Source organism: Halichoeres trimaculatus, unplaced genomic scaffold (genome assembly GCF_033239565.1).
Source record: "Halichoeres trimaculatus isolate MK-OKI-2021-1 unplaced genomic scaffold, fHalTri1.1 fHalTri1_scaffold_14, whole genome shotgun sequence".
Classification (NCBI taxonomy): domain Eukaryota; kingdom Metazoa; phylum Chordata; class Actinopteri; order Labriformes; family Labridae; genus Halichoeres; species Halichoeres trimaculatus.
In genome coordinates, this window is record NW_027437192.1 from 4686856 (window position 1) to 4699334 (window position 12479).

Genomic DNA, 12479 nt, shown 5'->3' on the forward strand with positions numbered 1-12479 from the left:
GTGTCATGAGAGCTGCTTTCGCTGGCTGATGGAAACAGAAGGAGGGACGTCATAACGGCTGCAGCGCTGACTCGTTCGGCCTCCTTTTGTCATCAAACATCCCCATATGGGGTAATGAAGCGGCTGCGTGTGTCAGGAGGGGCTGAGCAGGGGGGGCTTGTCCTCAATAGTGGTTTTTACAGACTCGCAAATCATTTCCCCAACCACCCACGCCCGGATATCTTCTACTTTTGATCTCTTTTTTCCTCTCCCTCTTTATTTTTCTGACCTCTGCTGAATGCAGGAATGTGAGGAATGCAGCAGTGAATGGGCGAGTGGGGGTGGCAGCATGCTAATGACTGACAGACGCAGGTTTCTTTCTGCTCACACACAGAGTTTGAACAATCTGAAGAGGTTTATGACGGGGAGTAAAGGAGCGTGCTCAGAAACATGAGGGAGATGCAGGCCGACACCTGCACACGCTCTCCACAAAGGCATGAAAAGACACGTTTTGGCGTTTTGCCCTTGAACGCTCTGACACAGATCGACTATTTTTAGGGATCAAACACTTTCTAACACAGAGACTAATCTGCCGCCAATTTGAAGCCTCACATTTAGCAGGAATTCAGCGTGACAGCCAGACAACAGCCTCATCTCCCCATAGACGCTAGCCGAGGCGTGAAATCAAAGCTGTGACTGAAGTAACCGGCGCGTCGCCGCTTCCACCGGCATTCCTGAGGCCGTGGGAGGTTGAAGTTCAGTCTGAGACCCCGACACGACGGGCGCTGATCTCATCCCTGGTTCTGCAGCAGGAGGTCCAGAGTTATGATACGCAGCTGTAACTTTTTCCAGCGTGGACACTAACATGTTGTCTTTCCCAGTCTGGTTCTGGAAACTTGTGTATTTGTTTTATCTGTGGTCAGGGGAGCTGCCAGGAACTTTGGGCCCCTGGGTGAAATCTTATAACGTCTGACATGATGAAGTCGTGGGGCCCGCTGTACTCTTCAGACAACCTGTCTCATGTCAGTTTCCTGTTTTTAAGACGTATTTATGCTCATGGATTCAGACTTAACACTACATGACACTTTAGCTGCATCCTTAACATAAAAAACACCCAGAATACCACAAATAATTATGTTTTATACGCATGTTTAGAAGCATTCTACACATTTTAAAGGTTTGATATTCAGAAATAACAGACTGGCGAAGGCTAGGAACAACCAATAAGAATAGCGTTTTCAAAAAAGCTGTGTCATATTGATAAATAACAGGTTTTTAAAATCAGAGAATGGATATCTGAACAACTTCACCTCCCTCCAGAGTCTGACGAGGTGAAAACATGAAATTAAAACTTTGTCATGAAGGATCTTCACATCTTCAGAGAGAGTTTAAACAGAGATACAGATTAAAAACTCTGATGACAGAATATGGAGTGTGAAAACAAAGCCAGAGAGTCAAAGTCTCGACATGTCATCAAAACTTTAACTGAGTCCTTTAGAGTCCCTCTGGCCGCTGTTGATTTGAGAAATCTTTATTCCCTCCAAGTTCTCATAGTCCGACAGATCAGGGGTCGCCGTCGTTTGAGGCTGCCGCTTGAGATTAAAGACAACAGGAGAGAAAAGATTCATTAAAAACGATACAAAGAGATGAAAAGTTGAATGACCTGGGCCTTTCATTTACCTGGATTTGGTCGTAGTTGGAGTTGATACTTCTGGTCCTCAGATTAGTGTAGGTGTGTTCTCCCTGCAGCTCAAACGTCTGAAGAACAAAGAAATATCTGATAAACCTAGGCAAATAAAAATGTCTCTTTTTCTGCTGCTCTACCTGCTTTGGTTTTTGATATATATGCAAAAAAAGAGAGGGAAGATGTGCTCTGCCCGCCTCAGGCCCTAATGTTCCACGTATGCATGTGGAAGGGCAGGGGGCTCCCAGAACAGAACCATAAAAGGTTTCATCATCTTTATCTTTGAATTTAAAGATGATAAAACCTTGAATGTTTTACGCAACAAACAATCTTGATTGCTCTCGTTTCAAAGTGTCAGCAGACTCCCTCTAAAAGATTAATGACGTCCTGCAGGTCTCAGGATTAGTCATCACAGCTTTCACCTTCAGTCACAGAGGATGAAGACGTCTGGGAGGCGAGACTGTGACGAGCTTATGATCAATTGAGGATGTCAAAACTTCTTTTCAGACTGTCTGCATTGGTGAGGTTTTTACTCTGACTGTCCGTCTGACACTGACTGAGGTGAGGAGTGCGGTCTTACCTTCAGCCTCCTGGAAAGACTGTGTGGAGAGAAACAAACAGAGATATGTGAAACAGAAAAGCTTTTTTTTCAACTTGTTACAAGCAATTCAGACCTCATTTTTGTCTTTGAATGACTTAAAACAAGACATTTTTCTGGACTGACTGGTTTAATGTGGCTCATATCAAGTATAACGAGACAGTTTCAACTTAAAATAAGACAAAAACACTTGGTAAAATTTCAGTGTTTTGCAGCGTGTAAACGTTTGTGAACAGAGGTAAACAGTCGAGACTGTAGATAAGACACTTTAGCAAGTGGACTCTCCTACTACAGAGCCATGCTGTTGTGATTTGTGCAGATTAAAGTTTAACATCTTCTTGTTGAGATATGTCTGATCTGAATAGCGGCATTCATTTCTCCTAAACCTGAAAAAATTGTTTAGTATGTAACACGTCTTCACAGATAAGCTCATAATATAACCAATATCTTGGACACTTCTGATCCCCAGACTGTCAGGAATGCTGGCTTTTGACCCAGGAGCTAATGATGGCTCCAGGAATGGGTGGTTCCTCTCCTCTTAACTACGGTCTCACACCAGATTCCTTCTCTACGCTGTTGGCTGCGTGGTCTCTGGTCTTAACCTAGCAGAGCAGATGGACCTGCCTGATTCAGTTTCTGAAATCCTGCAGATCCATCTTCCCAGGCTCCATTGACCAACAATTTCACTGGGCTAAATTCTGACTGGCCCAATCAGGGAAGAATGGCGGGGGCAAAGGAAGTGAAGAGAAAATGTGACGTCAGCAGGCTTTCATACTTGTCAGTGTTCCTTTGATTCACAAGTTAACTTTACAAAAACGGCAGCAGTCGTCTAACGCCATTATCACAGCTGTTTCTCGTGTTCCTGTAGTTGTTCATCTATTGTTTCTCAGCAACGGCGCACATAAGCTACGTCATACCGTGGCTTGGTGTGGATTGGTCTGTGGTGAGTGTGTCAATCAAAACGGTCACCCAATCACCAGCTGCTGATTTTTTTGAAGGTCCCGCCTCTGAAAAAATTTTTTTGAGTTGCTACTCAGATGGACTAGTGAAATATTTCCGTGGCGGATATATGAAACTGTTCGTCTGGTGTGTCAGGTTACTCTGGTCTGGCCCCACACATTATGTTGATTTGTTGTTAAAGTCAAGTTAAAAGACTCTGGTTTGACTTAGATCATTTTATTTTGAAAGTCACTGGATGTTTAGTAGATATAATGCCTGACTTCCTGTCCTATTAGAGCTTGTCCACCTGCTCTGTGCAAATCAATGCTTTGTTCCAGAAATTAAACTCATCTTCAGTATTGACCTATATCAAAACACATCAGATCTGAGCCAGATCTGGTGGGACTTAACTATTGAAGTGTCATCATTTCCAAAAAGAATGTCATATTTGGATTTGTCAGACCATGGGATAGTTTTCCACTTCATCTCAGTCTTGTACAAGCAAAGAGAAGTTGCCTGTGTGTCTGGGTCAAATCCATGATTCCTGAAGTTTCCTCTTTTCCCGGGACAACCGTGATCTCATACTGTGGTATTTTTGGAGTTATTTTGAGCCCATACGGTGACTTCCACTACAGAGTCAAGGGCTCAACAGTCACAGCCATGTGCCACTTAATGATGCAGGATCTAGATTTCCCATGTGTTGTTTCATTACTTGGCGTTTTCAGAAGTAAAAGGTTTTAAGGCACATTGCTCTGAGCTTACCTCTGATACTTTGTCACACCCACAGCAACAACCAGGATCAAGAGGATCAACAGCACTCCATGTAAAATATAGGAACCAACCAGAGTGTCATAACCACCACCTGAAAACAGCAGCAAGACACAAGGAATGAGTAGTGTTTTTGACATTAAATAATGAATTTAACTGAGATAAAGTCCCTTTCTTTACATGAATTGGAATAATAAAACTAAAACTAAAAATCTCACATGACATCATACTCATCTACATCTACCACTGAAAATCTGACTGGACTCTTACTGCTGCTGAAAACTTTCCCTTGTTTACATTCTGTTGTATTTTTCCTGCATCAGCAGCTGGTGAATCATGATTAGGCCATTTAAATCTGAACTACTAATGCTGTCGCAGTTCGCTGATTCATCATTGATCCGTTTCTGAATCATGAGAGCCGAACTGCAGAACGTTTTCAGAGCAGAGTCAAAGCCCGAGCCTCACTGCAGAGCCTAGAAATCACACACACACACACACACACACACACACACACAGATGACTCATGGAGGAGTTATGAGACGGCGCTCACCTGAAGTGGTGACCTCCAGAAACACAGGTGAGGACCTCTCAGAGCCCGCCTTGGTCCTGGCTTCACACACATACACCCCTGTGTCATTCAGTCTGACCTGAAGGATCAGCATTTCTCCCTCAGCCCTCTTACTCAGCTGTGAGGGGAGATGATACATGGACTATAAAACACTGGAATAAAGCTGACTGCTGCTAAACCAAGAGCTGCTTTAATATGAAAAACAGTCACCACGGAGAGGCAGGACTTTCACTTTTTCAGTGCTTTTCTGTGCCCCACTAAAGACCTAACATAATAAAGAGACAGTAATCCTAAAACAAAGCTCTAAAACCAGATTACCTGTCCTTCATCGAGTCTGTACCAGGTGTAAAGGCTCACAGGAGGGTTTGCATCACTGGAACAGAAGAAGGACACAGTGTCGCCCTCGGAAACAGGACCAGATGGGCTGAGGGCTGCTGTTGTTGATCGAGGAGCATCTGAATGAAAGCAGAAAGGGATCGAGCCAAAGTGAAATCATAAAAACAAACTACATCTTTAGTTATTGAAGAGATATTAAGGCAAGGAAATCTGAACCGTTCATTACAAACCCCTCTTGGGAAGCAGGTTTGTAACATAAAGGGGTAAAGAAATGTCAACCTTCTTCTCAATCTCTCTTCACTGGCTTCCAGTAGCAGCTCAAGTCAAATTCAAAGCTCTTCTCCTGGCTTACAAAACACTGACAAGAACAGCTCCTGCCTACCTGGGGTCCCTCATCTAGGTCTACACTCCTTCTGACCCACTACGCTCTGCTTGTGAAAGACGCCTGGTGCTCCCAGCCCAGCGTGGCTCCAAATCACTAGCCAGACTCTTCTCCTCAGTTGTTCCCAAATGGCGAATTGCCTAACTCTATACGATCCACAGAGTTCCTTTCTACTTTAAGAGATGTCTGAAGACTCATCTGTTCAGGGAACACTTAGGCCCTTAATCTGAGCCTTCTCCTCTTTGTCCTCAGGGGTAGACTGGGGCCCCGTTTACACGACAACGTTTCATCCGAAAATGCTAAAACGCAGTGAAAAAAATCTCAGTTTACACAGAAACGCAGATGGACTGAAACGCTGTAGTAAGCATGCCAGGCCTGTAGGTGGTGCTACAACTGTCTTGTCCAGAAGCCGCTTTTGGGAGATCTCCATCGACGATCATAACAACGATGCTGTTGTCTGAGCACGCGCGAGGCAGAGTGTGACGTCAGCGTTTCCACTGAAAACACCGGCTTACTGTTTACACGACAACGGTGTTGGGAGCGTTTCAGAAAAATCCCACTCTGGAGGCCGTTTTTTAAAGTGTTTGTTCCAGGTCGACTGAAACGCCGTTTCCATGTAAACACGAGGCTGAAACGCAACAAACTTTTGCGTTTCACCATTCAACCGTTGTCGTGTAAACGGCCCCTGAGTCAGAAGACCTCAGACTCAGCTCTTAGTGAATTTTTTAGCACTAATCACCAACTGCTGTTGAAGGTTGAAGTATATCCTATGTTTATTTTTTTTCATTTGTATGTTTAATAATCTTCTGCCCTTTACTGCACTTCTCTAATTCACCAAAAAATGTATTTCTAACCATTGTTATGTTGTATATTGTTTCTAACAATATGCTTTTCCCATGACGTGTGTTGCTGACCTCTTGGTCAGGTCACCCTTGTGAAAGAGATCATGATCTCAATGGGTTTTTTACCTGGTTAAATAATTGCTGCAGCAATTAATCATGCTTAGTTGGCTAGATCAATAGCCAGGTACACATGGACCCAAATATTCAGCTTGCATTCGGTTTATTTGCTCAAACAGAAAGAATTTAACCTGTGTATACACCTCATTCCGAAAGAAAAGTGCCAATCCGAATGGACATTTAAGTTTCACAGGGGTGGAATATTCCTTTCTCCAAACTGATTGAGGTATCATGTATCCACTCAAATGGAAAGTAGTCAAGGTGTGTTCTTTCAGTGTATGCTCAGATATTATGTAAGACGCAACAAGAGACGTTCCTCAATTAGTTTAAGTTTGTTTGCGCGTGCCCCATTGACTATTCTGTTTGACTATGCAGCGCATGTAGACCAGAGATTGAAGTATTCCTTTCCATGTATACTATTGTTTTTGGAAAAGTCATTCAGAGAGATTCCATTCAGAAAGACGATAAACTCCTCCTATAACCATGGCTAGTGTTTCCGAAACTTTTTTTCAGGTGACCCACTTTTTTGATCATCTTACATCTTTTGTACCAGCTAACAAGTCTAAACTGCTTGAAAAATGCATTACAGCTTTGTTAGGCTTACTCTCTGAAAATACTTGCATTTTTACTGTGACAGGATAGCCTGCTTGCTTTTCAGAATTGCATCCGTCCATATTCAGGTATGATCAAGTCATCAAAAAGTCCAGCACAGTTCCTGTCAACACCACTGAGGCGTCATCCAGATCATATTTTAAAATCTGACACTCTTGTTTACGTAATTTTGATGCAGGACTGACACTGAACAGAGCGTTTCTTTCACATCCCTGCCTGCAGCTCACTGACAAAGGTTTTGTTGTGCGTGCACAACCAAAGGGCTTCTTTTCTTCCGCCTGCATCAAGTTTAAACAAGTTTAAAAACTCTCCCATCCATGAAACACTTACGCCTGTGTAGAGAAAAATCCTTCAGGCTGTCGTGTTCAAACAAGTCGTGACACTTATCGTAAATCAGTGTCAGTGTGGTTTAATAATGGAGGATGATGAAGACACCATTCAGTGATATCTGGGTTTAATTCAGAAAGAAGAAAATAATTTTTTAACCACTATGGTGCTGTTTGTTTGCGGTGAAAAAAGAAAACAGTTTGACCAATTTAATCAAATCGCTTCAATTGGTCACACCTAAATAAATTTGGATCTTTGAAATTAAGTTAGGTTCAATTAACTTATAGTTTTCTGTTGTTTCAACTCAATAATTTTGCAAAACCCAAAAGAAAAATCTGACAAGGTGTTTTTATACTTTATTGCACAGTAAAAATGTGATAAGTTGAGCTTACTTAAAAGAATCAAGGAAAACAATTGTACTTAAAAAAGTTTAGTAAATATGACTAATTGTCTCAAGTCTAGTTAAGCTAGGCAGCCAGGCACAGACAGGAGATCTGTGCCGTGGAGCACAGACAGACAGCCTTTCCATGCCATAGAGCATCACCTACTGTTCATATTTTCAAAAGAAAACTCAAGACTTACCTTTTTAATCTGGCTTTGAGCTGATTGTATTTATTATTAAGTAATATTAATATATTAGTAATATTTTAACCCCTTTATTTTCTTTTATTTCTGCATTTCAGTTCAGAGTTTTTAATTGGGATTTTATTCTTTGTTTAATGCTTTTCCTTTTATTATCCTATTTTAGCTCATTTTACTATACACCTGAAGTTACACTTTCTCATTTTACCACATTATTTATCCAACTTTATTTTATATTATTATATTATATATTATTTTATTTATTTATTCATGTATTATACATAATATAATACGTACAAATTATATGTACAAATTTACTTATCTTACCCTCTAGATTTTTTGGGTATTTGTAAATATATATATATATATATATATATATATATATATATATATATATATATATATATATATATATATATATATATATATATATATATACCAACTCCCACAGTACTCCCTGTCTCTTCAACAAAAACGCCCTAAAACAATTTGAGATTGCACCAACTTGCTCGTTTTAAAGGCCTTCTGAGGACCTTCTCAGTGATACTGAAATAGTCTTACTTTTTACACACTGGCCTGTTTTTAATCCATGATTTAAAATGTAACACACACACACACACACACACACACACACACACACACACACACACACACACACACACACACACACACACACACACAGAGTGACTCACACAGGACGTTGAGTCTCTGAGTGGTTGCAGATGAATTGGTGCTGCCCCCTTTTGTCAGTGGGTAGGAAACACAGCAGGCGACGCTCCGGTTGTGATGTAGGGCTGAGGCGAAGAAGGTCACAGTGGACGCCATGACCACCAGTCCATCAGAAACCTGCTTTTCAAAATAAAAGAAAATAGCTCAAATAAAGAAAAATTTGTTAAATCTTGGAGATTTTAAAGAGTAGCATCCAGATCTGTTTTTAACTGATGAATTAGTGATGATACCCCACCTGCTGCAGCTGTGTCGTCTCTTGCCATGTGATGTCGGCGGGCAGCCAGGTGAGAGAAGGAGGCAGGGCGGAGCAGAACACCGGGGCCGAGCACGACAGAGATACCAGGTGTCCCTCTGACACCTGCCCCACAGGGGTCATGATGGGGGGAGATGGGACTGTCAGGGAGGATGGAAAGGAGGAGACAGCAGAGTTAGAAAAACAGAAAAGCAGCAGGTCGATATTCAGTCTGATTTTAACATTTTCTGTCATCAGGCTCTTCAGCCAAAGACAAACATCTATCATAGTAAAGTTTGGTTCAAACTTTTACATGAAGTCACCAAACACCACATCAAAGCAGAAACATGTGGAGCTGGGCACAGCGTTGAATCAACGCAGAGGTTTAAACCAGGTGAATTAGTTTCTTTAGGGTGAAGCTTGTAGGTAACTTAATGTTTACAGTGAAACTGAGACTTGCTGGTAACAGATCAGCAGCACTACCTAGAAGGTGCATTGTTTACATGTGAAATCAGCTTGTAGCATGTCAATGCTAACTGGTGCAAGGCCAGATGTTTCCCCACAAGGTGAGGAGAAGGAGGTGAGGATAACGTGCTGGTTCTCAGGTGTGAGCTAAGAAGTGACAACATGGACCTGTCCTTCCATCCATCGTTATTGGGAACATAAGATCTATCTCCAATAAGATGGACGAGCTAACCATGCTAACCCAGCAACATGCAGCATCATGCTATTCACAGACATGGCTAACAGAGCTAACACCAGACACTTCACCTGCTGTGAGCAGACAGGATCCAGGAGACAGAGACTGAACAGACTGCTGAAGAAGCTCAGTCCTGGACCCTGTGGAGGTGGAGGCTGGCTGACTGGACAATGATGGACAAGCTGTCAGCATCTATTTTCTTATGGAGCTTTTTACACTTTTATACACTTTCTTACTTTTATTTTCTTGGTTGATGCTGTGACTCCTCCTGAATTTCCCTTTGGGGATAAATAAAGTATTGTCTATTCTATTCCTTTCTATTCTATTAACAGTGAAACAGAGACCCCCTACATAAGTGACATATTTGACAGGTTCTTTGCTTTGTTTATAAATTTCTGGGCTGGAAGTCATTTAAGGCTGAACACTGAAATCAGGAGAGTCCTCTATAAGAAACTTTACGTCATTACTAAAGTTATTTATCATCTTCTAAGGAGAGAAGATTGTCTGTGAGCTTTACACCATTATTAAGTCACACAAAACGCAAAAACAAACAAGTCAAACCCTAAACCAAACTAAACAAAACAACCTCAGACTGAAAAGAAAAGTAATCACAGAAGGAAAAGGTAATGATCTACCTCTCAAACCAAAATTCAACACAAAATAGACTCCAGTCTCAGAAATTTCAAGCTGAACTAATACATATTAACGAGAGTTGGAGGCCGACAGAGCAGGATCCTACTGCTGCCAGAGCACAATGCTTGTCACCATCGCTGCAGATGGTTTTCAAGAGGTGTAGTCTAACATGAAGCAATGGTGGCAGTGACCAGATCACGCACATAGAGAGGTCTCATTGTCCTGACTCTTACACCACGCATCAGAAGAACAAGAACAAAAGGAAGAAGAAACACAAAACGGCCAGGGCTGTAACACCGCTTCACAAACTTCCTCCATCCCAGCTCCTCCTCCTCTCAGGCTGTGTCTGATTTGATCAGTGTCATTTGTTTTCTAACTGATGCTCAGTATGTTTGGTACAACATGAGTCTTTGCTGCTGCTCTGCCTGCCTTTGCTCTTCATGTATGCTCATAAAAGAGGGTGGAGGTGTGCCCTCCCAGTTGTAGTCTTACAACATTCCGCATAAGCTGGAGCTTTACACCATTTTTTTCCTGTCATCAGTTGACATTTGATCACACAAAACACTATCTGCTTCTTTGTTGCTTTCTGTGTGAAGTTGTCGGCACAGATGGGGTAAAGCTTGTTGGGGGAGCATGGTTTGATTTGATTGACAGTTTACAGTTTAAGTGACGTACAACACAAGCAAGAATTTAGACAGGAGGAAAACCCAGTTAGTACCATGAATACATGGTTCATACCAGGGCGAGTATTGATGATGACTCCTTTATCATACGTGTATTTAACGGTGTTCGGACATTCCAGCCTCAGGAAGTACACGTCGCTGTAGTTCTTTGGCATGAGCTGGAACACAGTGGTGCAGTTTTTCTGTGTTACATCTCCAGCTATGTACCCCTGAAAGAAACAAGCACAAAGCTGAATTTAGATACAAAAGGTCAAACAGCAGATATTACCTTTATGAGAGGTCATCTCCATTAGTTTCATGTCCTCAGGTGGTGAAAAAAGAAACACAGAACATACTTGTATCTTGTTTGGAAAGACTTGAGGACCATATTTGCTTCCTCTCCGCCAAACCACTCCATTTGAGCAGTTCAGGACTTCTGGTTCGTAACTTTCAGGAACCATGAAACCACATGGGACCGTGATACAGGACTCAGTGATACCCTCAAGTCTGCTGGGCAGATTCACTTCCCAGGTTTTGCAGGAGACACCTGGAGGGGAACAATGGCCTCAAATCAAAAACCATAACAAATCTTGTTCAGTTACTTCACTTTTTTTCATTAAGAGGGAAGCTTAGACGTCCAATTGGGGAACTACAAACCTTGCATCAGAGAAACAAACAAAATCACCAGCAGACCAACACCCATGTCAGGAGATAAGAGGGCTTTGGAAACGAGATGCACCTTTAAGTTTTACACAAGATAAAAAACGAGAAAACAAGTCAAAAGCATCATTTTCTTCTTGAGGAAGAGTTACGTTCTCACAATGAATCTGAAAATCACAATCCATCCAGACAGGAAACAGTGAAATTGAATCAAAACAGACAAAAAATGACACTGAACTTGTTCTTGATGAGGCTTTAACTTGAACTAACGCACACTAAATTTCTGTAAGCACAAAGTCCAAGGAGAAAAATTGAAAAATCAGAAAACGACACTATTCATAGTTTTTTTCAAAGAAACACTGTTTCAACAGATTTTTGTTTGAGGAAGTCTAGTCCACAAAAATACATTATGTAAAACACAAAAAGACGTATGATATAACTGATGTGAAAACAGTTCCCCCAAATATTACACGACACAAAAAAACACACACATCTACAAAGTGAAGCCAAACCTGCTGAACGGTGAGGAGCAGCTGATCGTGAGCAGACTTCATCAGTTGTGTTCACCTGTTTACTCAGTGAAAGAGGAATAAATTTAAAGGAGGAACCAAACAGGCAGGAACGTGGGGCAATGAAGGAAAAGCTGAAAAAAAGAAGTGATTCTGCAACACAGCTTGGGAAATTCTTCTGTGTCTGTTTGAGGTTCAGAGAGACAGTTTTTGTTTTTTTTTTCTTAAAGCAAACCTAAAAGAAGCTTGCGCTACAGTTCGTGACGTGGAGCCACCAGGGGGCAGCATAAGAAGGAGAATCAGATGTAAACACAGGGCGCACTTATTGAAACACACTTTTATAACTGCATGTTTGAGCCACCAGAGGGCGCCAGATGAGCACATAAACAGGAAATACATTTCCTTTCCTTTGGTTGGTTGTAGTTTTTAAAGAGTTTTTCTTGCATGATGTGTAAGGACAACCACAGAGCCCACTGAACATTAAATTGCACAGCTCCAGCTACACCTCATATCCATTGTTTCTCATTATTATTATTATTATTTCATTTTTCTCTAAATATCCCCATATATATATATATATATATATATATATATATATATATATATATATATATATATAT

General features: G+C 41.4%; 1 protein-coding gene across 1 annotated transcript; it reads right to left on the bottom strand.

Moving 5' to 3' along the window:
* Positions 1-4839: 4839 nt before the first annotated feature.
* On the bottom strand, positions 4840-11912 carry LOC141803292 (myelin-associated glycoprotein-like). Its single transcript, XM_074687254.1, has 7 exons — positions 11863-11912; positions 11348-11429; positions 11047-11237; positions 10767-10920; positions 8699-8856; positions 8427-8580; positions 4840-4991 (listed from the first exon to the last, which is right to left on the bottom strand). Exons 1-7 carry the CDS (start codon positions 11902-11904, stop codon positions 4840-4842), a joined length of 933 nt encoding a protein of 310 aa, XP_074543355.1. The 5' UTR covers positions 11905-11912.
* Between the last annotated feature and the right edge of the window lie 567 nt (positions 11913-12479).